The sequence below is a fragment of the Apodemus sylvaticus genome, chromosome 1, assembly GCF_947179515.1.
Source record: "Apodemus sylvaticus chromosome 1, mApoSyl1.1, whole genome shotgun sequence".
Lineage (NCBI taxonomy): Eukaryota > Metazoa > Chordata > Mammalia > Rodentia > Muridae > Apodemus > Apodemus sylvaticus.
The window spans coordinates 135,067,708-135,094,842 of record NC_067472.1 but is presented as its reverse complement, the minus strand read 5'-3'; the positions used below and the strand labels follow the sequence as shown (position 1 = coordinate 135,094,842).

Genomic DNA, 27,135 nt, shown 5'->3' with positions numbered 1-27,135 from the left:
GAAAGCTAGGACCTAGGAGACAGAGATTGGGGAAGCGAAAGCATCAACTGTTTACAACAAACTTACATCAGGTTCCTGAAAACAAATAGTCCATACACAAAGTTTCTGCTACATCCAAGTTACTTAGTTCCAAAAGCACAGTGCTGTATGGTCCTATAGGTAATCCTCAGTACCCCACAAAGAATGGTAGAGTCTTCTCTGCTGATTTAGCTTGAAGTTGTGAGTTGAAATCATATTCAATGACCACTGTGCCTCCCCGTTTGGACTGTAACTTAATTTAGGGCAGTGGTTTTCAACTTTTGAAATGCTGTGACCTTTTAATACTCTTTCTCATGTGGTAGTGACCCCCAATCATAAAATTATTTCATTGATACTTCCTAACAATAATTCTGCTACTGTTGTGACTCATAATGTGAGTATCTGATATGCAGGATTTTTTTTTTTTGGTTTTTTGGATTTGGTTTTTTTCGAGACAGGGTTTCTCTGTGTAGCCCTGGCTGTCCTGGAACTCACTCTGTAGACCAGGCTGGCCTCGAACTCAGAGATCCGCCTGTCTCTGCCTCCCAGAGTGCTGGGATTACAGGCGTGAGCCACCACCACCCAGCATGCAGGATATTTTATATGTGACTCGACCCCAAAGGGGGTCTGAGCCCACACATTGAGAACCACTGATTTAGGGAGTTCAGAGTTCTCATGATCATCTTTTGAGAAATGGTCCTTTAAATCCTTTGCCCACTTCTTAACCAGTCCCTTCTACTTCACTTGCCTTCTTTTATCACATGTACAGTTTCTGAATGGTCTCTCATTGACACACACTGCTTCTTCACTGCAGAATATCCACTGTTCATTTTTCTATCTGGTTATCTTCTTGTGATAATGCTCACCAACTAAGCATTAGCAGTCTGAATGCCCACCTTATACACAGAATGCAAGTTGCCCCTAAGACAGCCCCATTTCCTTTGTTTATGGTTCCTGTGGTCCCTTAATTTAGAGTTGGCCCTTAACCTTCTAGATCTTTATTTCATGTTTTATTTAAACCAAGGACAATAAGGGCTTGGTAAAAGTACAAAGGTCCTTAGATAACAAGGTTACTGGACTTGTGCCATCTCCGCGTAAAAGCTCCCTAGCAGCCTACCTGCATTACTAAAATGTCTCTTGTTGGGGTGACTGTAGTTATCTCTTGGATGTCCATGCATCTGTGGGCCATGGGAGGCAGGTAAATGAGGCTTCTGAGGATGAAGGTTGTGTGAGGTATGGGACTGAGATATCAGAGAATCCCGGCTTGAGCCCGAGGCCTCTGGTCGAAATGGTTTCTTACCACCAAGCGAATCATCTTTCTTCTTTTGTTCCTGGCAGAGTAAAAAAACCAAAGAGCTTAGGACCCCAGGCTTAAGTCCTGAGAACAGAATAAAGATCACCTCCTAAACAGGCCCATCTTGCTCCTGTCTACCTCTGAACTGCCATTTAGTAACTTCTTACTAAAACTGCTCGTTAACTCCCATGAGCTCCCACGGCAGCAACTACCTACCAGGGGAGGGCTGGCAGTCTGTGGAGTTGACCTACTAGGTCACCAAAGGAAAACCAACCTCCACTAATGAGCACTTGTGAGAACACAGGAGACAGCCAGTTGTCCCTGTATATACGCTGCCCCAGTGCAAACAGCCAGGCAGTCAGCACTCTCAGAAGACTACCATAGCCACACAAAATCCTGCCTGCTAGGTTTCCAAGGCTAACCAGAGTACAGAACTACAAGCTATTAAACAGGAAGAGTTACTACACCAAAGTCCTCAAGCTAGACATCTGACCCTACAGCTACATCACTCCTACATCCAAGGAAAATTCTCAAAATAAGAATAATTTAAAAGTGTAAAGTGATTTAAAATCTAACCAGGAGGGGAATGACTATTAAATTATTTGGTCCATATCTAAACTTTTTGTGTATAAAGAACAGAAAAACACTTTATTTGGTTCTGTCTTTTCTTTATTTAGCACATTATAAAAATATCTTCTCCTGTAAGATGTTTATTACAACCATATTTCTTTTGATGCTTAAATATTACTCTTCAGTAAGAACTGCATGGTCATGATCATCCCATGATTCCTAGACAGCAGCCATGCCCGCTGTAGCACGCTTTAACCTTTGGTTAGCCCTTACACTAACCTCTTGGGTGGATGGAGAGGCACACATTCTGCTCTTCTAACAAATTGTGAAAACTGCTGAGCTGGCTGGTTTTATGTCCACTTGACCCCAGAGGAGGAACCTCAACTGAAGCTGGGCTCCATAAGACTGGGCTGTGGGCAAGCCTGTAGGGCAGTTTCTTAGTTACTGACTCGTGGGGCAGGGCCAGCCCACTGAGGTACCGCCATCCCTGGGCAGGATTCCTGAATTCTATAAAAAAGTAAGCTAAGAGGAGCAAGCCAATAAGCAGCACCGTCCATGGCCCCTGCCTCCGCTCCTGCCAGGCCTGAGTTCCTGCGCTGACCTTGAGGATAAAGCCCTGGTCACCTTTGCTCGTGGTGTTTCATCTCAGCACTAGTCACCATGACTAAGACAACTGTCCCAGAAAAAGAGTAAGGGAGCGCATGCACTCGACATCCCCCAACCTCATCAACTGCGGTGAAGTTCACCACTGTGTGCCCACTGTCACACCTTCAACCCAGTGGACTCTCCTCCCTAAGGGCCTTCCCTGACTATGCTCTTGCAGACTTTTATACTGACTAGAGGTCAGTGAGATGCTCAGTGGTAAAAGCACTCATCACTAATCCTGCCAACCTGCGATACACAGTACTGTGGAAGGACAGCACAGAAGAGAACTGCAAGCTGTCCTTGGACATTGTGGGATACGTGCTCATGCCTGTACTCCCGTGAACTTTCTTTCCTTCTCTCACTCACAAAATGAATAGACAAATATAAAAACTTTTATTAGAGTTTCACTAACATACACTATATTATTCCTACTATCACTGTATCATATTCGTCAGTATAAAGTTAAATGATAAACTGTTTGAGGGTACAGTTCTCATGTCAATGATGTATGAAGTTCACATTACAACTACTGCTAAGTGCCCAGGCTGGCCCTGGCATGCGTACATATGCTGAAGGCACAGCACATGTGAAAGACAGAGAGTTTCCATGTTCATGGGCGGGACACAGCAGTGAATGTGGAACAATAGGCACAATTGCTCCTGGGGGCTGATTTGGACACGGCCCAGGTGGCAAGGTAGTAGATCTTCAGGAGGGCATATCTGCATGAGAACTAACGCTACAGCAGAAGTCGAGTCACCCTTACGGCCATCCCCCTACTTATACAAAAGGGCAACAACAACTGGGCACCACAAATTGTACACTCCTTGAAGTGAGCAATCTGGAATCTTCTATGTAAGAAGCTGGATGGATACCAAGTACACGGGTCTACACAACAATAGGAAGTATCTTTTCTGCCCGAGACCATGGGACTTAGGACAAGCCACATTACAAGTTAGAAAAACAGATATAAGAAGAAAGGGTCTAGAAAGTAAGCATCCAAATCATGAGATTACAGGTTAACAGATCCTTGTCAGAATTTACAACACTATTTGACTCTAATGGATTGGTTATCTTACCTAATCAACAATAGTGTTACTGCCTGGCTACTCATGGAGTATGTTAGGAACTAAAGAAATTACCTAGTACAATGAAAAATCACAGTCTATGACATTATGTCTGGATCACAGGTGACATATTCTGTGACCTATGGTGGTTTCTGTCACCCTCTTGGGCTGTACCGAATCCATGTAAAACACAGGCAAAGAGGCAGCGGCCTATCCAGCACCAACAACCCCACGCATGGGCTGGCTATCACTACCTCCCCAGGGAAAAGCAAAACCTAAGGGGATTTCCTGTGGAACTGACTTAAAATATTTGTATAAATTAGGACTACATTTGCATTTTACCTCCTCTTCTTGAGATCTTTTCTTATGAGCCATCTTATATAACTTATGTAGTTTTCGTGCATCAAATTCTGTAAACTTGGAAACAAAAATCCATAGGTTCCTAAAAGAAAAATAGTACTGGTAAATTAAACAATTTAAAAACTGATTTTGTTGTTGTTTTGTTTTGTTTGTGTTTTTGAGACAGGTTTTCTTTGTGTAGTCTTGGCTTTCCTATAACTCAAGAGATCTGCCTGCCTCTGCCTACCAAGTGCTGGAATTTCATGTATGTGCCACCTTGCCTAGCTAAAAAGTGACATCTTTTCTAGATGGCAAGCTGTAAAGTGTTCTCCAAGTCCTTACACTCAACTGGGTATACAAGAGCATGCTATAATCTCAGCACTCATCACCACTAAGGTCCATGTCTCTTCCTTCAAACTCTCAGAGACTCCTGAAGGCCCTAGCCAGGCACTGCTATATAGCATAGGAATGGCGCAAAGACAGAGATGCTGGAAGTAAACTGAGTCACAAACAGTCCTCTTCATCCACGCTTTCCAGTGAGCACTTTCTCTATGCTGTGCTGTGCTAGGCCACCAAACAGTCAACATACTGTGTCAGGTAGAGAGCAACTTAGCTTACAAGGCCTCTCTTACAAAGAACCACAGGCTTCTGGGCAAATTGCAACTGACCCTACACATTCCAAGTGCCCTGCCCTGGCTGTTCGCTTTCGAGCCTCTGCTAAAGCCTGACTGTTCGTTTGTCCATTTCCACGTAGCTCCTGCACTCTCACAGTTCAAGGGGCCCAGCCTCCCTGGCCACCCTTCTGCAGATGTGTGTGGCTGACTGAGCTGTGTGCCATGTGTGCGCCTGCTGTGTCTAGAGGCTGGAAGGGGGTCTGGAGCTAGAGATGGTTATGAGCCATCATATGGATATAGAGAATTGAACCAGGGTGCTCTGACTGATGGACTGTCTCACCAGCTTTGTAAAACTGCTTCTACACCAATTTTTAGATGGATAGTTTCTATGGAAGTCATACCTTGTATTATTTCTGAACTTTTAAAAATCAAGGACGTTTAATGAGAACGTGCTGGTGACCAGGTTTTAAAAACCACAGAGCCAAGAGCACAGCAGAAAGCCAGAGATGGTGGCTACCATCCTTTAATCTGTCAGAAAGAAAGCCTTAGATGCTAAGTAAAGGGGGAAATGCAAACAGTGTTAATTGGGAACTTATCAAAAACTACATTGTGTACTTAGGATGTGTGGCATGCCATCATTAGCATCATGACTGATATTTCTGAAAACCTACTTTTCACTCAAAACCAATCTACTAAAACAGAGATTCATTAACCATGAACGACATGGGCTGAAGGTAAATACATAGTTTATGGAAATAAACTTAATAAATTAGTTTTTCAAAATTCCCTCTAGTACTGGGAACCAAGGCCTGGGCTTTGTGCACACTACAGAGCTATACCTCCGGAGCCTCGAGAGGCTGGCCAATCCAGCCCTACGGCACACTACAGGAGCCTCGAGAGGCTGGCCAATCCGGCCCTACAGCACACTACAGGAGCCTCGTGAGGCTGGCCAATCCGGCCCTACAGCACACTACAGGCCTCCTGTCTCAACATTTTGGGTAGCTGCACCTCCCATCTTGACGACTGTCACAGTTGCTTTACAGGGTTGTCATTTCCTCTGAGTAACTAAGGGAAATACAGGTTCTGAATGTATTTTCTGAACAGAAATACCTGTTCTGAATATCATGAGAGTGATACTTCAGGAAGAAAGTTACACTCTTATCCTCACGTGATGGGTCACAGTCAAAATGCAGATGCACAAGAATACCTGTGGCTATAGACAGTAAGGATATGTGAAACAAAGGGGAACTTTGTATTAGGCTTGCAGCCCATTTAAAGACATGTCATTACTTATGTTTATGAGTACTTCAAAATCTAAAATCCTTCTGATTCTAATCATCTCTGTTAAGGGATAGGCAACCTGTTTATAAATTAATATATAAGTCATAATGTCTTCCATTAATTTAAATTGCTACTAGAGTTCTTTAATTAAGGAGACGAAAATGGAGAGCCCAAGTTCACATGCTTATAACCTCTGTTTCACTCTATGTGTTGGAACCTGTCCTGGCTCGTTTTTTGTTTCAGATTGGAAAAAGAGAACATCAGTGAGAAAAGCCCTGACCAGACTGGCTTGTCATCCTTTCTCTTGATAATAATTGATTTGGGAGGGCCCAGCACACTGAGTGGTGCCATTCCTCGGCATGTGGTCCTGGGTGACCAAGCCACGAGGGGCAAACCACTGAGCAACTCCTCCGCGCTCTCTGCTTCAGTTCCTGTCTGCAGACTCTGCTCTGCTTTCGTCCTCCCCTTTGATCAATTAAATGTGACCTAAGAGTCATAAGCTGAAATAAACACTTTCCTTCCCAGCTTGCTTGTGGTCATGGTATTGTACCACAGTGACAAAACAGTAACTAAAATAGTATGGAGTCAACCAATTTCTTATAGTAGACATAATAATACGTGCATACTAACCTGAGACAAGTGAAGTATTGCTCTGGTTTCTATGTCTTTAGGGTTTAAAGCAAATACTCTGACAACAAGCCAGAAAGTCCATTATTCTTGTTGTTATCATTATGATATTATTATCATTACTATTACTATTGCTATTGTTATTCTTGTCATCATCCTCATAGAAGCCACATTAATGGTATACTCTTGCTACATGAAAAGAAAAGGCTGGTCGTGACAAAATGGCTTAATTTGTAAGAAGGAAGCTGAAGTCTGACAGTTTTTACACTGTCAAAAGAGGAGCCTCATAGGTAACGATGCTACCTATTGTTAAAAACAGAGGACCCTCGCACACCGTCAAATCAAACTGGGCAGATTCAAGGGCAGAGTGGGTTACCTCCTCCACAACTTGATGTGCTCCTGGTCTGAGTAAGCTTTAAGGCACTCGGCTATGCGGTCTCCGATTTTGAGCAGGCAGTTCCTGGTGTGTTCCAGCTGGTCTTGCACACTAAGTCCCTTGTCCGGTTTGTCCAACTGTTTCAGTGCCTTCTTCACGGGCCTCATCCTCTCCTTACACTGGAACAGGCCAAAGGAACATGATTCATTTCAAAGAATTCTTACCAGGTCCACACACTGAGATCCAGGAAAATACACCCACCCTCATGCTGCGTGTCACTATGGGAGAAGTGAGAACACCCGTGGAATGAGACTAGTGCAGATACACAGAAACTCCAAGGGATAAGTGCCGTCACCATATTCGGAATTAGATGAGGACCTTTGATACCTGACTTAGCCTCTCAGAATGTTCTGTTTCCTCATCTGCAAGAGAGCTGTGGCCACGAAGAAGATCAAATGTAAAACAGTATTATAGGTTTAACCTGAAAACCATGATCATAAAGTTTCTTAATAATGAAAAAACAAAAATACTATATATTCTGTGGTAATATCCTCAATCAGCATTTTTCAGTATTTAATTTCAGTTTTATAATGGAATAAAGAAACACTACAAATTGGGAAACACTGTTTCAGTGAGTGGGAATAAAAAAAATGTATCAACAATTTCTACAGAACAGAGAAATCACCATGCAGCTCAAGCTAGTCTGATCTTGCTGTGGCCCAGACTGGCCTAAAGTTTGTGATCTTCCTGCCTCTGCTTCCACAGTGGTTGGGTGACAAGCACGTATCACAGACTTAGACACATATGTGGCTAGTATGAGCGAGATCCTTGGTTCAAAACCCATTAACACAAAAAATGGAAGATGGTACCACAGAAACACCAGATATTACTTTATTTCTAAACAACAGAATAAGGAAGAACAGGGAATTGATGAATGTATTCATTCATCCAATTCATTCATTCATTGATATGTTTCTAGTACCTAGGTGAACTTTACATAAAACATAATGCTCACAGAATATAAGAAAACTGACTTCACTGCAGAGAAAGAAAAACATAGGCATATGCATGTAGGTTTTAGAGACTTCAGAGGAAGGCCAAACAAAGAACATCACAGAACGGGGTCATATTCCCCAGGTGTCAGCCCAAGACAAAAACATTTCCCGCTGGCTTTTTCTTTAGCCAGAAAGAGTTGCTGTAGTGAGTAACTCTTGCCTCGTGAGGTGTGGAAAGCGGTTAAAATTGTGGACGGGATAAAGGATGGCAGCCCCTCCCACGCTCCCAGGAGAAGGTGAGTGTGTGTCCTGCTGCAGCTCTCTTCCCAGCATGGAAGCAGGGATGGTCCAGAACTTCACCGCCTCCAACCTTAGCCAAAGCCCTTCTCCTCGTGAGGCAGCTGGCGTGTCTCGAGCCACCACACATGCTCATGTGTCATGTGTGCTCTTGCCCCTCTGACACGTGCATCCCTCCTCTCTTCTCCCACTACCACAGGCTCTTCCTTCAGAGCCCACTTCAAGCATTCCTCCCTGGCCCTGCCTCACTCGGTCAGATGCCCTTCTTCCTGAACCTCCACAGCACTCCTTCTCTGCCCTCTATACCCTCTCACAGGAGGCAGAAACCTGAGTCAGGGAGTTAGCTATCTATTCAGCTTGGCCACGGACAGTACGTTCACTATAAACAACAGACTAAAGAAGGGTAAGACGTTTCTTCTTTGAGACAGGGTCTCTGAATCTTGTTTCCTATCCAGCACATTTCTACTTCCCAAACGCCACAGGGAACCCCTCTAAACTATGCAGGTTCCTGCACAAGTGTGGTACATAAGCTCATACAGGCCCACACATATCCTCAAAAGCAGGAATACAGACACCCTATTGGTTCACAATACAATATGTAAACCTAATAAGCTCAGGCCTCCAAAGTGACACAGCAGAGCTCAGATTGACTGAAGCTCTGTGGCTGCAGCTGTGCAGGGTCCCAGCGTCAGCACCCTCAATGTCAAGACTTACAATGCTGAAGGTTTCCTGGTCCAGATCATCATCTTCATCCTCGCCAATGGGAACAGGCTCACTTCCTGCTGTAATGTGGACAGGACCCTGAGATCGCTTGGATTTACTTGAAGCCTTGGCATCACCGCCTTTAACCTTTTCAAAGAGTTGCAAAGAGTCATTATCATTTATATAATCTTGAAATCTAGGCAGACTTTTTTTGTTTGTTTGCTTGGCTTCTATTTGGTGACAGTGGAAGTGGTACTATTTTATATGTATATGTGTGGGTTTACATGGGTTCATGTGTGTATCTGTGCATGAACATGAAGAGGTCATAAGAGGGATCCAGAACTCCAGAAGCTGGAGTCACAGACACTGTGAACCAGAATGTGGGTAGGTGCTAGGAACTGCATGTGACTTTGCTAGAGCAAAGAAATGATGATCTCAATCCATACAACCTGATGAGATTAATAGTTAAATTGTAAGTATTCCCATTTCTGTCTAAAGGTACTAAATTAAAGCTTTGGGTTTATCAATATAATTTCAACAATGTCATAAAGAAACTAGGGATTTACAGAGAACTCCTGAGTACCATGCAGCAAGCTTTATTAACAGCTACCCTCTAGTCTAGGAATCTGTATAACTGTAACTGACAGAAGCCAAGAGAAAAAGGCATGGAGACCTAAATCATGTAGATTAAAAGCCTTCAGAGAGGCGAATGGACGGACGGACGGACGGACGGACGGACGGACACACACACACACACACACACACACACACACACAGAGCTTATTTAGGAAAATTTGATACAGATTAAATATAATTTTAAAAAAAGCATGAAGGGGGTGTGTCTGGAAAGATGACCCAACAGTTAAAAAAAGGGTTGCTAAGTCTTATGAGGAGGCTCCTGGTGTGGCTTCCAGAACCTCCATGGAAGCTCAGAAATACCCAGGGAACCTGACACCTCTCCTCTGTAAGCTCCTGCCTGCATGTGGTTCACAGGAATATACTCAGGCAGATACACACACACAAAGAAAACATAAGTATTTTTAAAATAAAATTCATAAAAGTACTGCAGCATGGTCTCACATCAACATTACAGTAGTGGTTCTGAGGGGTAGAAAGAGGAAGAATAATTGAATAAGGGGAGATGCAGCAGCACCAGTAATGTTTGTGAGATACAAAATACAGCCCACGAGGGGAAAAAGCCAGCTGGAATAAACATGAAAAATGTGAACTTGCCAAGTATATGCCTTTAATCTCAACATAGAGAAATCAGAGGCAGGAGGATCTCTGTGAGTTCCAGGCCAGCAGGGTTATATAGTAAAACCCTGTCTCAAAAAGAACACAAGCAAAACAAAACAGAAAGAAAAAAGCAAACAAATAAAAGGAGGCATTATTCTGTAGGAACACTGATACAAAAGACTTTGTCCCAGTACAGTTCCTCTTATTGCGAAGCCTTATTATCATCTTTGTATCTGTGTGGATGTGCCCTTAATTCATGTGCAGTCTATGTATGCAGTGTCCACAGAGGTGAGAAGAGAGTCCACATGTGTGCCGTGTCCACAGAGGTGACAAGAGCACATTAGATCCCGAGAATTGAAGTTACTACAGATGGGTTTAAGCTGCCACATGGGGGCTGGGAACTGAAACCATGTTCTGTGCAAGAGCAGCAAATGCTTTTAACCACAGCACTAGTTTCTAACATGAAAAACTAGAAAGTCATTTTAGTATGAGACCTAAATAGCTTCCACTACACTACAGCTAAATTATCTATTAAAAATTACTTTAACACCTGTTCTTCACTGGTAAAGTAGTTTGTAATATGCTCCAGTGTGGATAGAAGAGGTGACCCAATGGTCTGAGCTGAGCAGCATTTTTATATTTATAGTCATATTCCAAGGGGAAACTTATAAAAGTAACTTCAAGAAGTGAAGATGTCGAGAAAGGTGACTCATGGACTATGAACTCCGGCCACTCTTCTTAAGGACCAGAGTTCTAGTCCCAGGACCCTCGTGGTAGCTCACAGCCACCAGGAACTTCAGTTCCAGAGGACTCAATCCCTCTTCTGGCTTCTTTGGGGACCAGGCACACATGTAGTATACAAACATATGCAAGCAAAACACCCATACACATAAAACTTAATTAAAATTTTAAAAAAATATTAAGATGTCAATAAATGGCAGAGCTATAGCTGTGGTTTGCTTGAAGCAATGGTTAAGGGCTGACTACAAACAACTCTCTTCATACCCACCTAGTAAGTGGTGAAACCATATCAATTCTATGGTTTGGAATGAACTTCATGAAACTCCCAACATGAAGGCTTTTAGCCAAGAGTATTCCAGGGTCTGCTGCTAATATGTGGTATCTGGTTTGAGTCCTAAACTCCTCAGGTCTGCAGTATGTGCAGACTGCTTTCTTCTGACACAGTCTAAGAACCTCTCTCACTTGTCCCATCTCATCTCAAACACTTTGGCCCAATTGTGCAATGACAGACCAAATAAAGGTCTTCTACATTACAACAGCTCAAGACTGCCTAGCTGCCTTTCCAGTAAGAAGGGTGCAGGCACCCCTTCCGCAGCCCAGCCTTCCTTCCTGGATATACTCAAAGACAGTTCTCCCAGGGCTGATACCTCATGTTATGTGATAGCTAAACAAAATTTCAAAGGCTCTTGTCTGCTGAGTACCTTCTCTTTCTTGTCCTTGGACTTCTTCCTCTCTTTGTCTCCTTCCCTGTCCTTCCGAGAACTCACAGGTTTCTCTTTGTTCTCCTTGTTCTCTTTCTTCTTCTGCTTTTTTTTCGTTGGACTTTTTTCTAGACCATCATCCTAGGAAGCAGAAAACCGCACATTTCTCAGTCTTGGCTTCCTAGTCTGTTTCTAAAGGAAACAGCACTGGCTCAGGGGCTCAGCAGTGACTTCAGTCATTCCCAGAGCCTACAGGCTCTCTCTGGCAGAACTCCAGTCCACTAGACTTGTACAGGCAGACACTGTTACACTCTCTGAGCCAACTCTCAAAGCACTCACCAGATGGAAAGAACACTTGTACAGAGTGCATGAGGGCCTGAGTTAGACCAAAGGCCAAAGAAACACTACACCTGCCCTACTATGTGCCAGCTAGTACTGTTGAGGCTATCAGTTCCTGAGTTCATGAACTTGCATTCAGATCTATGTTGGTCCCTATAGCCACTGGGGCATCTGGAAGCATCATTAGATATTACACTCAGAACAATAGAGGGAAATCAGAGTTGTCACTGAGTAACAAGGCACTTCCACTTTCTGCCTTATAAACTGGATTATAAGCTGGCAAGCCAATGGCTAAAGCCAGCCTCTAGAGGCCTCAGATTAACTGAACAGCATTATAATGTAAGTCTTAAGTCCCCTGTCAACCAATTTCTATCGATCTCTTTCATTCTCTAAAACAAAAAGGATTACCAACTGCCATTTATCATGATTCAGCTATGTTGGAATTTGTAATTGCTTACTTAAGACGAGCAACTACTGTGGTGGTTTGAATCATAATGGCCCACACAGGTTCACATATCTGAATGCTTAAGTCACCAGAGAGTGGAATCTCTGATAGGAACAGAAAGATTAGGAAGTGTGATCTTACTGGGACAAGGGTGCCGCAGGGCGTGGGCTCTGAAGTTTCAAAAGCCCTTCCTCCCAGGCCTGCTCTCTCTTTCCAGGCCTCTTTCTCTCTTTCCTCCTCCCACCCTCTGGTCGAGGGTCAGGAAGCTCAGCTACTGCTCCAGCACCATGCCTATGACCTGCTGCCATGGTCTTGGCCAAGCCTTTGAAACTATAAGCAACGCCCCAATTAAATGCTTTCTTTTGTAAGGGTGGGCTTGACCATGGTGTCTCTTCACAGTAATGCAGTGACTAAGACATAGTATATTCCTCTACAGATTAGGTAAAGATAAACAATGTTATTGTTTACTACTCTGTCTCTAACAGACACATCCCATGGCTTCCCCTGGGCCGTACCTTCACCTCCCCCTCTTCAGATGGATTGTCAGAGTGTCTAGGAGACGCCAGGGCCAGCCCGTGCTCATCCTTCAGCCTGGGCGCTTTGTTCTCCTTCTTTACTCGAGGCTTCCGCTTCTTTAGTTTGGCCTAGGAAATAAAAATACGACAAAACTACAAATCAGCCCCAACCCATTAGCAGGACCAAGAAAGTTCTCGCCAGCTGATGTAGTAACAACCACATAATCCAAACAAGGTACCTCAGGAACACAAAAGGACAAGCAAAGAAAGTAAAAACTGGGGGCTGGAGAGATGGCTCAGCGGTTAAGAGCACCAACTGCTCTTTCAGAGGTCCGGTGTTCAAATCCCAGCAACCACATGGTGGCTCACAACCATCCATAATGAGATCTGACACCCTCTTCTGGTGTGTTTGAAGAAAGCTACAGTGTACTTAGATATAATAATAAATAAATCTTTAAAAAAAAAAAGAAAAAGCAAAGAAAAGAAAAACTGAATAAAACAAACCTCCTAGCCTCTTTAATACACCACTTTAAATTTCTTGAAACTATTGATTTCATTTTTGGAATTCACTCTAAAGGTAAAAATCCTAGAAAAGGTTAAACTATTTCAAGTATAAAAATGTAATTAACATTAAAAATAACAAAATTAACACCTGAAAATTATGTATCTAAAACTAAGAAAAAGCTTAAAATATTGTTGATCATCCAATCAAGTTCTAAGTCTGACCTAGCTTGTCTCCGGAACTTAATACATCATGTATTACATTCCCAGCATACTGTCTACACAGTGATACCACAGACTTGAAATACCATTGTGTAGGGATGACTTTCCTGTAAGTTTTACTTATTATGCACACATGCACACAGAACATAGCCAAGGAGCACCATAACAAGGAGCCAAGGAGCGTGCCCACACAAGGAGCAGCGTGCCCACACAAGGAGCAGCGTGCCCACACAAGGCTGGTCAGTCAAGCTGGTCACAGCTTAGGTTTATCTTTTCTCACTCCTTACCCTGGGGAGGTAAAGAAGAGAAACTTCCAATGAATTCATTAGCAGCTTGGGGTTTTTCAGCGAGCAAGTGTAATCAAAACTGGAATCCAATTTCTGGAATTAAGTTTGGAATCCAACTGTCTTGCTCCTGGAATCCATTACCACAGCAGCCCATTCAGATACCTAAACAGGAGAACTATGTCCCCAACTGAGGGCACAGAATAGGAAAAAGGAAGGGCAAGTCTGACCACTGCCAGTCCAAAAAGATGAGGAATATTCTGGTGCCAAGGTATTGAGTTCAATTACTAAATGAACATTTTGTTCTTAGCAAGCAACCTGTCCTATGAAACCCCAAATGTGTGCCTACCCAAGAGAGGGCAGGATGCTCTGCAGTGCCCAGAAGGGACTGCGTGCCCTCGCTCACCTCTTCCCCGCTGGCCACGGTGCCCTTCTTCTCCAGACCCTTCCTGAGCAGCTTAAGCAAGTAGTCCACTCGGGTCTGCAGCTGCTTCCCCTGAGGCTTTTTATCTGTCTCCACCGGCAGAATCTTCAACAGGAAAGGAAGAGAAGCACCCACCACCACCCACAACCTGGTTAGTGAATCCGGGCAAACAGAGACAACAAAGAATTCAGCATAGTCCTTTCTTTCCCTCCCAACCTCCCGAAACACAGATTAAAGCCTCAGATCCTATTCTCATGTCCGTGGCTCCCAGTCACTGAAAATCCCTCATGAGCCATTCTTGTTTTACAAAATGGGATGGAGAAATCCAGCTCTCCCACTGGCTCCTACCTGTGCTGTTAACAGGGTAGAACAACTCAGGTAGGAGGGGCTTGTGGCTTCATCTGCTAGAGCATCCCAGCCGTCGTGGATTTCCTCCTTCCAGGAGCAGGGAATCCCTGGAGCTAGGTTAAAGCTTCGTTTTAGATTGAAAATGCTTCTTAGAGCATTGCCGGAGAGCACTGAGCTAGGCCAGGACATGGTCTGATCCGTCTACCACAGCTGGACCTCTCTGGCCAGACTCGAATTGGTCTCAGTGCTGCTACAGGGTGCTGTCACCCTCCTAAACCAAGATGGGATGAGCAGTGTTTAATGTGCCAGGACAAAACCCTGCTAGGACCACAACATGGAGTGCATCCAGTCAGCTGCCTTTGTTACTTGTAATAGATAGGGTGGGAGGCTCAATTTTGTGGGAGAATAACAATGAAGTTCAATTTCATTACAAAAATACCAAGGTGACACTTGTTCTCTGTGTACAGAACTGAAAAAAAAATTACATTAATGATAGGCCAACAAAAGTCAGGCCTAGGAATGCTTTCAGTCCTAATAAACTGACCCTGGTATCTGCTGCAATGAAATTTGGCCTGTGAGAAGTATCAGAATTTTAAGATTTCTCCTATAATTCACCTGGTTATCATCTTTCCTTTTGTCATCATCTATGAGACACACCATAGTTCACTAAAGATGGTAACTTTCCGAGAATAAAGAAACCCTCTCTTGAAAACGGTGAAAGATAAGTCGCCAATACAAAAATATTACACCGCAGACCTAGAGCGCTCCAGCACTGCACTCACTCACTTTGTCAGTTAGCTTTAGCTCTGGGTCAGTCTTAATCAGCTCCCAATTTCCATAGCCGTGTTCATAGATTCCAAGCAAGAGACGAGAGTCGTCCTCCACGCCCCACTCGACGTCAAAATGTGCTGCTTTGACTCGGCAGGTTAAGCAGTATCTACAGGGGTTCAAACACAAAGGCCTGAGAAGAGGGGCCTTTGCAGTAGTTAAACAAGTGCTACCCAAACACACGCGGCTCTAACCTCGGTCTATGTCCAGCCAGCCATGCAGGTGCATGGTAAAGACACTCACTTTTTTTTTTCCTCAGGGTCCACAGGGATAGATTTATGCAGCATCTCAAACTCCTCTTCGTGTTGGATGATGGACTTCACATTAACCTGAACCCCAGAGATCTTGATTGTCGGGCCTCTTCTCTTGCCTGGTCCTTTTCCTAAAGGTTACAGATTTCATACTCCTTAAGAGAAAAAGCTGTTTACTGTCGAACTCCGGCATAGTCTCTCTCTACAAACTCCAGAGTATTATTAGGTCAAAAACATAATTTATAAGAGAAAATGTTTTCAACTCATGTTTACAAAAATAAAATTTAAACAATATTTTACATATAGTTTTGAAATATGCATTTGGTATTTGTACCCATAATTTTCTTGTTTATCCTTCTTTACTGTAATCCTAGGAAAGTTAACTGAAGATTCTAAAGGCACATTCATGCTGCATTTTAGAAAAACTAAAAATCAGTGCTTGAGATGACTCATGTTTACCTTCAGTCACTTCTGCAGAAGTATGAGCGCATGTTAACAGCTAATGCACTGAAATAATATGGACTGACCATCACAGGGAGCCTGAGAAGGTCACTCTAAACTATACTGGAAATCATAACTAATCTGCAAGTGGAAATAAAACCACTCTGGCTAGAGCCTAAGCTGACAACTATAAGGTAATCAAGACACCACTTTATTTTGTGAGAACAAAGATGGTTCTTAGTAGAAAGATGAGAAAGAACATGAATATCGACAGTTTATAAACAACACATAAACATCCATCTTAAAAGATGCAAATGGGGGGCTGGAGAGATGGCTCAATGGTTAAGAGCCACTGACTGCTCTTCCGAAGGTCCTGAGTTCAATCCCAGCAACCACTTGGTGGCTCAAAACCATCCATAATGAGATCTGATGCCCTCTTCTGGTATGTCTGAAGACAGCTACAGTGTACTTACATATAATAAATAAATAAATATTTTAAAAAGATGCAAATGTATTTACTCAAAGAAAAAATGAGTTCCTCTTTCTCCCCTGCCAAGCTATCAAAAATCAAAACATCTATCAGGTATGGTGGTGTAGGTCTTTAATCATAGCACTTGGCATGCAGAAGGTGGGCCTCTGTGAGATCCAGGGCAGCCTGGTCTACATAGTGAGTTCCAGAACAGCTTGGTCTACATAGAGAAAACCTATTTCACAATCAAGTAACAAAGTGCTAAGAAGCCAATGTGTTTGGATGGGAGCCGTGGCTATAGGCATGACCAAACGTCTGCTGGTAGAACCAGACCCGCACAGGAAACCTGGCCACACCAAAGTAAACTCCCATATTCACCTCAGGCCCCACTTCTAAAATTTACAATCTCAATTCTAGAAATCCACCTTAAAGCTACTCTGGCACAACACAAAGTAGAGTATTTAGGAGGTACATTAATTTCTTGTAACTTCACTGATGACGGCAAAAGACTGACGACTCACTTAGAATGGAGAGACAGAGAAGATGAAGTGTAAAGACCACCTCTACACGGTATGCTGTGCAGAAGACAACATCCACTAAATTCTATTACTTTTTTTTTTAACCAAACACTAAACTAAATTCACACTTTACCAGGACGGTGGCCTACGGTGAGGCTGCACACACGGATAGACACAGTGAGAACGACCCTATTCCACATCATGATACTGCTGCTACACTTCTGACTTTGAAGCATTTCAGTGTAAATATTTTTATCTCTGAGAAAATGACAGCACTAAGTCATGGATGGGATTGTTGCAATGGAGCACTGGAGGGGCTGAACAGGAGGACTGCCGAACAGTATTCTGACGTCACCTTGAGTGACAGTGAAAACCAGACAAGCCCAGTGCTATGTCGCAAGACCCAGCCAAGAAAGGTGGGAAAAGAAAACAGGGAGGTGAGCGCATGCCTTTAATCCCAGCACTTGGGAGGCAGAGGCAGGCAGATTTCTGAGTTCGAGGACAGCCTGGTCTACAGAGTGAGTTCCAGGACAGCCAGGGCTATATAGAGGAACCCTGTCTCAAAAAAACCAAAAAATAAAAAACAAAACAAAAAAGAAAAGAAAAGAGGCAGATAGGCAGGTGGACAGTTCAATCAAAATGAGAAAGGTGATCCCTAAAAGTAAAAATATACAAAAAGAAAAGTGAATTCAGTTGATGACACAATCACACATGGAAAAAGAGAACTGTTTGCCACATGAATTACAAACACAAAGAGACGCGCGGAAGTCTTGTGAGTGGTAAGGTTACTACTGAAGGCCAGGCATGACTGTGCGCACCTTTAACTCAGTGCTCAGCATGCAGAGGCAGATGATCCCTGTACGTTCAAAGCCACCAAGGCCATAGAGTGATCCTGTCTTAAAACACACACACAAAACACACACACACACACACACACACACACACACACACACACGACTAAGACTGATATTTAGAAATGTATGTGTACAAGGTAGGGAAAATAGGTACAAAATTATGTTAACATTTTAAACAATAGAATCAACCATCTTACCCTGAAATGTCAGCCCGGCCTCAAACTGTGCCTGGCGCACACAGTACGTAGGTAAGAGAAGCTTAGGGAGGTCAGTCAGAGCCAAGAAGCAGTTAGCCAGAACAAAGATGAGGAAAAAAGGCCATGCGTTGTTGTCATAAGGGAGGAAACCTCCACAATGGAGCAGCAACAACAACACAGAACACTGCGCACAATCCCGTAGACTTGTGTTTGTAAGTGACAACACCCAATACTAGTACACAGGAAGCTGAGTTTTATAGGGATCGCGCAGATACTTGTGCTTGCACCAGACACCTCCTCGAGGGGGTATCCATGCTGTTGTCTCATAACCCTGCTCAACAGCCCACGGCTGGACAGTCAAAGCCAGTGGACACTCTACTTCTATTGTTTTGCTAGACAGAGTCCAACTGCTTTCCAAGCATTTACGTTTTACCCACACATCAGTGCTACTAAGCTTTGGCCCAAGCAGACTGTGTTTGTGTGAGCAGAGACTCCTAACTGGTCCCAGTGCTGAAACTGAGTGAGTGCTGAGCGTTCGGCTCTGAACAGGAGATCGTTATTCCGTATCCATGGTGGACCCCTGGGGATAAGGGGCCGCTGAGAAGAACATTAAGAGTGCTGTAAATGGTCTTCCAGACTGAAACAGCTGTGGTCCACCTGCATAAGATAGGACCCTTCAATATTCCATCATAGACAGAAAAGTAGCTTAGCCGACCCCATTCCACCATCCTGAAGGAGCAGTTGGCAGCTAATGGTTGTTGGGAGAAGCTATTCTCTTCAGTGGTGCAGCCATTGATAAAGCTGCTGGTATACTAAAGAGCCCCAACCCCTAATCGCTGAGTCACAAAGCAATGTTGGATGTACATGGTCAAAAGAGTCGGGCGGGGGTGGGGGGACAACCACGATGCTGCACATTATATACGCACATGAACTTATCAACAAATAAAAATAAAACATCTAAAAATAAGAAACAGGATATCTGTTTGTTTGGTTTTTTTTTTTTTAAATAATTACTTTTAATTTCTCAGCTGGGACTGTGCTTAAAACCCTGAGTCAGATCTCCTGTACTAGTAAAACCAGGTATAATGATACACTCCTACCAGTAAATTAGAGTTAGGGTTAATCTTAGCTACAAAGTGAATTCATGGTAGCCTGGATTACAGGAGACCCTGCCTTAAAAATACAATAAAAGGAGGAGCTAGAGAGATGGCTCAGTGGTTAAGAGCACTGACTGCTCTTCCAGAGGTCCTGAGTTCAATTCCCAGAAACCATAGAGTGGCTTGCAACCATCTGTAATGGTATCTGATAGACTCTTCTGGTGTGTCTGAAGACAGCGACAGTGTACTCACATACATTAAAAAAAAATAAAATACAATAAAACTCCTTAAAAAGGGGGGGGGGACACAACACAAAAAGTGAACTTGTGAACTTGTGAACTTAAAAGCTGAATGTTCAAATCATTCAAACTATCACATTTCCGTTACATAAATAAACTACAACAGTTCCACTATAACTGAAATATTTTTAAATTTTACTGATTTCAAAAATATCCTTAAAAGTGAAACTCAGAGTAAACACTTTTTACTAACACAGTTGAGCAGTGGTGGTGCAAGCCTGTAATCCCAGCACTCTGGGAAGCCTGGTCTACAGAGTGAGTACCATGACAGTCAGGGCTACACAGAGAAACCCTGTCTCGAAAAAAAACCAAACTCAAAAAAACAAAAAAGAACAGCTAATACCATAAACCAGACTAGACAAACACTGTAATGTATGGAATGACTAATCATCCAAACCCTCTGGTCACTGTGAGGGCACATAACTACCCGAGGGTAGTAACTAAGGGAAAGTAGAATGGCACTTCCAGACAGCTCCCTGACCGTGCCCTCCCCGGGACCGCTGTCAGCAGGTCAGTGGGTGGTGCTATGGAGCAGAACAAAGAGGAGGAAAAGGAAGGGGTAAGTGACCTGGACTGACAAGGCCTGGGAACCTGTGAGGACACCTGCCTTTCTGAGGACCACTTCAGTGCCCTGCTTATAAAACACTGTTTTTCTTTTCTTCCAAAGGGGGTGCTGGTTAATATTTTCAATGATAATATGCTAGAGTCATCTGGGAAGAGAGAATTTTCAAATGAGGAGTTATCTGCATCAGACTGGTCTGTAGGCCTGTCTCTGGGAAACTTCTCTTTTCCTTTTTTTTTGTTTTTGGTTGTGGTTGCTGTTATTTGAACTTTTTTTTTCCCGAGACAGGGTTTCACTGTGTAGCCCTGGCTGTCCTGGAACTCACTCTGTAGACGAGGTTAGCCTCAAACTCAGAGATCCACCTGCTTCCTCCAGAGTACTGGGATTAAATGTGTGTGCTGCCACTGCCTGGCTGGGCATTTTCTTGATTAATGATTGATGTGTGAGGGTTCAATTCATTTTGGATGGTGGCAGCCCTGAGCAGGCTGGTCCTAGGTAAGATAAGAAAGTGGGCTGAAGGAGCACGGGAAGGAAGCGAAAGGAAAGGAACCTTTACGGCTCCTGCCTCTGCTCCTGCCTCTGCTCCTGCCTCGGTGGCTTGTCTGAGTCCTGATAATGAACTCTAAATTATAAACTATAACAAACTCAATCCTCCCAACATGAGTTGGTCAGTGTGTCATCATGTGACTGAGGAGCAAACCTGGACAGTGCGTGCACTGCTGCTGTTAAGAACCAGACCATGTTGGCTTTCAGAGGAATGTGGAAGACATCGAAACAACTGAACACCACACACAGGAATTAGTTTGCCACTCTAGTATGAGCCCAGAAGACACAGTGCTGCAAGCAACGTGGACGGACGATGGAGGCCAAGCTCAAAACATTTCAGAGGGGACAGTATTAGGAGCCGGACTATAGGCCCATTCGTGTGATATTTTAGTAAGAATCAGGCTGTCTTCTGCTCTTGTCTTAAGAACTTGCCTACGGGTAGATTATAGGGTAATGAGCAGGAGTGGCACAGGCCTTTAATCCTAGCACTGGAAGGCAGAGGCAGACAGGTATATACATTTGGATGTGAAACCAATCTGGTCTATACATCAAATAATGAACTAATTTCTTTGGTGGGGGAAATTTCAAGCCTGAATAATGTTGAGGCTGAGGCATAGCTATAATTGACATTTATTCAGGTCTAAAATGAAAAAGAGCAAGTGGGCAGAAAAATACAAAATGAACTATTTGGAGAGAAAGGGGTCTCCAGAAAACATAGTGTTCCAGCCAAGGCATGTGTTAACAAAGGCTGCAATTGTTAGGGAGAAGGGCCACTAAGGCAGAGGCCTGCTCTGCACTAGAACAAAGTGAAGGAGTCTTAGGGCAAGACCTACCCAGCTAAGCTTCCAATTGCAAAAAGAAAAGGCCTAAGAGGTTTTCTGCTCCTAAAAAGCAGCTGCAAACCAAAACTCAGGCAGAGGAAGGCATATTCTATGCAAACGATGCAAATGCAGCAGTGTCCTCCTTCTGGCTTTAGAGGCATGACAGATGCAGGAGTGAAAGTATACAGACTCCTCCTCCATGACTTCAGATAGCCACTCAAGTCAGCAGCCTGTGGCACAGAAATCTCTTCCAGGCTGTGAGAAGCCACTGTGTGAAGCTGTGAAGATGAATCTTGGATTATAATGGAGACTCAAAAATGATGAGGAGATGCCAAGCCATGAGACATATGCCTATGAAAGCACACACAGGGAACGGAACCAGCAGAAAAGGTAGGCAGATAGATAGATAGATAGATAGATAGATAGATAGATAGATAGATAGATAGACAGACAGATAGATAGAGGATGGATGGATGGATGGATGGATGTGACAGACAGCAAAGCTGGAGGAGCAGAACCATTGATTGATAGAGTCAAGAAACCCCTGAGATTTGGTGTTTACCCTGGTGGATTTGGGTCTTGCTTTGGTCCAGTATTTCCTTTGTCTCCTTTCCTACCTTTTGCAATGGTAATGTATATTCTGTTCTGTGGGGAGCAGACAAGACACCCTGAGTGAAAGAAGTTCTTAGGAAATGTGTGCTGTTGACATGGTCAGTCATGTCAAAGTCTCCAAAGCCTCAACCTTAGAGGAGCTGCAAACCTTCCCCGGGTGATGTTCAGAGCAATGGCAAAGTCTGAGTGGGAATACTGATACTGCGTACAGAAACCATCCACCACAGTTCCCCCCCCCTCCCGCCCCCTGGATACTTATGGTTGGAACACTGCTCCCCTACAGAGGTGAGCTAACCTTACCTCACTGATCCACCTGCATACCATGAACAGTGATCCCTTGTTTGTATGTAATGCCCCTGCCTCACTGTTCAGCTGTACGTTATGAACACACTCTGAGAGCCCACTGCTCTGACTCCTCCATCAGGGAGCTCAGTTCACCTGATCCCAGCTTTCTTCATAACCTGGAGACCCCGGTCAGCCAGTCCCTGAAGTCATTCAAGGACACAGGACTGTTCCGTTGTATACTAGAAATGCATAACTTGCTTTTTCAATTTATACAGGATTACAGTTAACAAATGGCATTGAGTCTTAAAAGAGATGACTTTGGGTTTTAAGCAGTGTTGACACTGGGACAGACTATAGGGACTAAAGCATTTGGTCAGTACAACCAAAATGTTTACATTTTTTGCCCATACTTGTCCAACACTGATATTGTGTGTGCGTGTGCGCGTGTGCGCGTGTGAGATCTGGGAGCTGTCCTCCCGCCCTGCACTTGCTGACTTACCTTCGCTGGCATTCTCCTTCAGCTGTTCCTCATACTCCTGCATTGCCGACACACAGCTATTATGAATCAGCTCCCCCAAGCGCTTCAAGTCTGCCACAGACTTATCGACTAGCTCGGCATCACGTGCTATGCATTCCAGCCTGAGAAAAGAAGATGAAGACACTGGGCCCTCTTTTCTGAAGATTGCATGAATGTCACTAGATTTCTTAAGTGCTTGCTCTTGAAAGATACTTGCTGTAAAGGTCAGCCCAAGGCCAACAAGAACCTTGTCTAATAACTAAAGTACACCCATTTTCCATCACCAAAACTTGCCTTGGGATAGCCCATAAAACATTAGCTATGAACATCAGAAGAGTCAGGTCCTGCATTTACTTTACAAATGAGCACTCTGCAACCTGTGGCATGTGAAGTGCTGGAAGACTGCACACACTAGTTTGCCTCTTTCTGCTCATTTTCTTTTCTCCTATACTATCCACTACAATACATCACACCAAGCATATAAATCCACTATATAAAAGTCAGGTTGTCTAAAAAGACCACAGACCCACTTCGCCTCATCCAGTGGGTTTTATACTAACTTCGGCTGAGATGAGAATTTTGCATCTAGATGCAAAAAAAAAAAAAAAAGAAAGAAAGAAAGAAAAAGAAAAAAGAAAGAAAGCCTGCTACTATAAGTAAAAAGAGGATAGAATCTATTATTGGTCTTACCTTTCAAGAGGAAGACCAAACTTCTTATAAGCCTTGATGAACCTAAGAATATGATCAACAAAATTAATTAAAACCCACAAATATTAGCTGTGCAAATCCTACAATATCCTGTCATGAAGTAGGAGCCACAAACTGTCACAAGACTGGCACGCTCTGTGATCTGTGTGAGCAGTCAGTGACTGCCAAGTGTTCTGAGTGGGTGAACCTAACACACTCTCAAGCTCTACTCACAGCAGATGCCAAGTGTATTCTCAGTGACAGGTCAGGTCCTAGAAACTGCGACCACAAGGAGACAGGGCACAACAGCTCAACCATGACGAAACTCTAACATCATTAGTCGGTCATTTCAGGCCACTAATTCTATGCTGAGCTGTATCACAGCATTTTTCATTATTTTATGATTAATGATATCTCTAAGATTTCTATGGCTCTGACAAATACTTTTTAAAATTAAGCAGAACTTTATATATAAAATGCACGCACACACATAATTGAACACACATACATTTAGGAACCTATTAGCACTGCCCATCCTTGCTTCCAATGGCCGATTCCAGTCTCTCCATGCAATTCACTGAATCATCCTACCACAGCAAGCGCATCATCTCTGTTATGGTACTATGCCAAGTTACTATGACAGACTGATTACGTAACCATGTAAGGAAGGACACTAAGAAACAATGAGCTAAGATGTGGCAACAGGACTAAAGATGATAATAGCTAAATAACAGTATGAAATAAAGACTTTGAATACAAACCTTAGCAATGGGCTAAATAAATATGAAAGTGAACCTGAGGGTTCTCTCTCAACCCTACATTTCTCCTTAATATAAAATGAAATATTTTATGTCTGAAATACTAAGCCTTGAGATTTAAAATTAACAAGGAAGATAAGACATAGCTCTTGCCTAGCATGTACCAGGTCTTGAGTTAAATCCCCAGCACTTTTCAGTGCAATAATGATATTCAGTGGCACAAAAATAACAAAACCATCAACAAAAACTGGCAAAAATCAACTCCAAGAAAGACTTAGAAATTATAACAGTCTGCAGCCCATCTGAAGCATTTCTTCAAGAAAATGGCTGAGTCTCAGCAAGGGCGAAGAGCTCTCTGTAGTGCAACTTGCTTTACTTTCAACACCTTCTCTCTAGAGCCACAATAACCTGGAGAAACCATCACCAACTGTGCCCCGCACTACCCCCACCCCCATGCACAGCAGCTGCCTGCAAAGGCAGATCTAAGGCGATGCAGAAGAACCATCTCCAGAGAGAAGGAATGCATAACTATGCATCTCTAAACGTACTACTGCCAGGTTTGTCTTTTTCATTTTTTCATTAATTATTATTGTTATTGATGTTGAACATCATCATCACGTGTATAGGTGTTTTGGCCTCACATGTCTGTGTCTCTGTTCTTGGTGACCAGGGAGGCCAGAATAGGCAGTCAGATGCCCTGGAACTAGAGTTATAGAAGTCTGTAAGCTGTTATGTGGATGATGTGAATCAAATGTGGGACTTCTCCCAGAACAGCCAGTGCTCTTAACCGCTGGGCCATCTCCTGGTGCGTGCGTGCGTGTGTGTGTGTGTGTGTGTGTGTGTGTGTGTGAGAGAGAGAGAGAGAGAGAGAGAGAGACAGAGACAGAGAGACAGAGACAGAGAGACAGAGAGAGAATTAGAACTCTTTGTGCAGGTGCAAAGGTAATAGCTGCAAAGGTTTACTACACCAGTGGCCTGGAGCACATCACTTGGAGATAATAAGGCATTGGTCAAAAAAACAAAAAGCCTGGGACTAAGATGCTGCCAGAACACGGTGAAAGGCTCTAAAATACTCTTAGGGTCAAGAAGACCACACATTTGCGGTTGGCACACATGCAAAGGGAAACTCTGACAAGGTCCTAACTTCAGTTCTGCATGTGCAGATTCTCAAGGTCAGGGAACAGTTGAGAACAGACTCACAGAGCACTAACACAAGATCTCTACTATAGCAATCAAAGAGGTTAACACACTTGCTAGGTTGGATCTCTGCCCATCATTTGCTAATCACTCTGCTAATGGAGCAGAGACTTCAAAGGACATGACAACAAACTTTACAAAACAGTTGAGGGACGGTCAGTGAATAGCACTGAAAGACGAGGGGAAAAGATGAGGTCTAGAGCTACCATAGTACGTACATTACTTAAAACATCTGGTTTTCAAACGAAAAGGAAATTAAGGCCCCTGGGATGGCAAATACACTGCACACAGAAGGAGGACACAGGCTATCAAAAAAACTGTACTTTAACAAGTTTGGAACCTGGACTTATGAGACAACAATCTGCTACTGTAAGCATGCACATGGACTAAAGCTAGCAATACCTAAAGAAACGTCACCTAATGAGACGAAAGAAACGTCACCTAACGAGACGATCAGCAGGAGTATAAACTAGAGACTGGGACCACAGTCCAACGGTCGAGCGCTTGCCCAGCACACATGCAGCCTTGGAGAGGATTCCAAGAGTGTAAAAAAAAAAAGGAACAAATAGAAAACTTTAAGAAGTAGATGAACAGGAGAAAAAGAATCAATAAATTTGAAAACAGAAACAGAAAAAAAAATAAGATGACCAGAGATAGAAAAATAAAGAATTTCTCATTAGTAGACACACCCCCAAAAGGAAACTCTAAATGAGAACCCATAGGCAGGTTATCTAGGGCATTACACAGTAGCTCAATCCACACAAAGAAAGACGTACATACGAGACCACTAAATCATCAACTCTAAAGACAGTATCAAGGACCTCTGGTTGGACTCTTCCATCAAGTTCATGTTAAGTGACACAGAGAAGAGCCCTAACACCATGAGGCTGGGCTTCCTCCCTGTGAAGAACGTGTGACAGGAGCATAAAGGAGACCGGAAGAAGGAAAGAAACTGCACCCGAAATTTTCATAAACCACTGACATTAAACTGTTAGGCAAACACATGTTCCTTGAAGTTTCCATAAAAACCACCAAGAAATAAGTGAAGAAACAAAAGATAGCAATGGAAACAAGGCAGTTCAAATGGATCACTGAACCTGCCTACTGAACACAAGTCACTGAAGGAGAAATAAAGGAGCAACAATAGCCCAGTCACAGACCATCGCTGTGCATGGGATGGATTAAGGCAAAGCAAAAGGTTGTCAGAGGAAACTTCAAAAAAACCAATCTAACTACAAGCTGCCTACATGAGTTAGATTTAAAGACACAGACCAAAATAAAAAGATGTACAATGCCACCATCTTTGCCATTCCACGAATGTATTTAGGTAAGAAAGGCCAGCTGCCAAATGACATCTGATGTGTTCTACTAGAACAGGAACATAAGCAAACCACCACGGCCTGCCTCAGCACTGATGTTCATGAGGACCACGAGGACCACTGCAGCAAGGGGCCACCACCTGCAGAGCCAATTCTACATGGACATTAGTATAAAGACAAGTATGTGTGCTACAGGTAAGTCTCTCTTTGGTAAACTTACTCTTGAAAACAGCAGGGAAATAAAAAGATGTAAAAGAGCCTGTGAGCTAGGCACTGTAAGGAAGGCACGAGGGTAGGGA

General features: G+C 43.4%; 1 protein-coding gene across 6 annotated transcripts in view; it reads right to left on the bottom strand.

Annotated features, from left to right (window-relative positions):
- The window catches only part of Chd2 (chromodomain helicase DNA binding protein 2), a 113,009-nt gene that overhangs the window by 12,760 nt on the left and 73,114 nt on the right, over positions 1–27,135 (bottom strand). For all 6 annotated transcript variants that reach the window (XM_052160676.1, XM_052160684.1, XM_052160703.1 and 3 more), the window contains 11 exons: positions 23,566–23,607; positions 22,858–22,997; positions 15,650–15,788; positions 15,365–15,515; positions 14,213–14,335; positions 12,800–12,928; positions 11,501–11,641; positions 8,835–8,969; positions 6,829–7,007; positions 3,934–4,033; positions 1,136–1,349 (listed from right to left, as the gene is read on the bottom strand). In XM_052160676.1, coding sequence (XP_052016636.1) covers positions 1,136–1,349; positions 3,934–4,033; positions 6,829–7,007; positions 8,835–8,969; positions 11,501–11,641; positions 12,800–12,928; positions 14,213–14,335; positions 15,365–15,515; positions 15,650–15,788; positions 22,858–22,997; positions 23,566–23,607 — 1,493 coding nt within the window. The remainder of the gene's footprint in view (positions 1–1,135; positions 1,350–3,933; positions 4,034–6,828; positions 7,008–8,834; positions 8,970–11,500; positions 11,642–12,799; positions 12,929–14,212; positions 14,336–15,364; positions 15,516–15,649; positions 15,789–22,857; positions 22,998–23,565; positions 23,608–27,135) is intronic.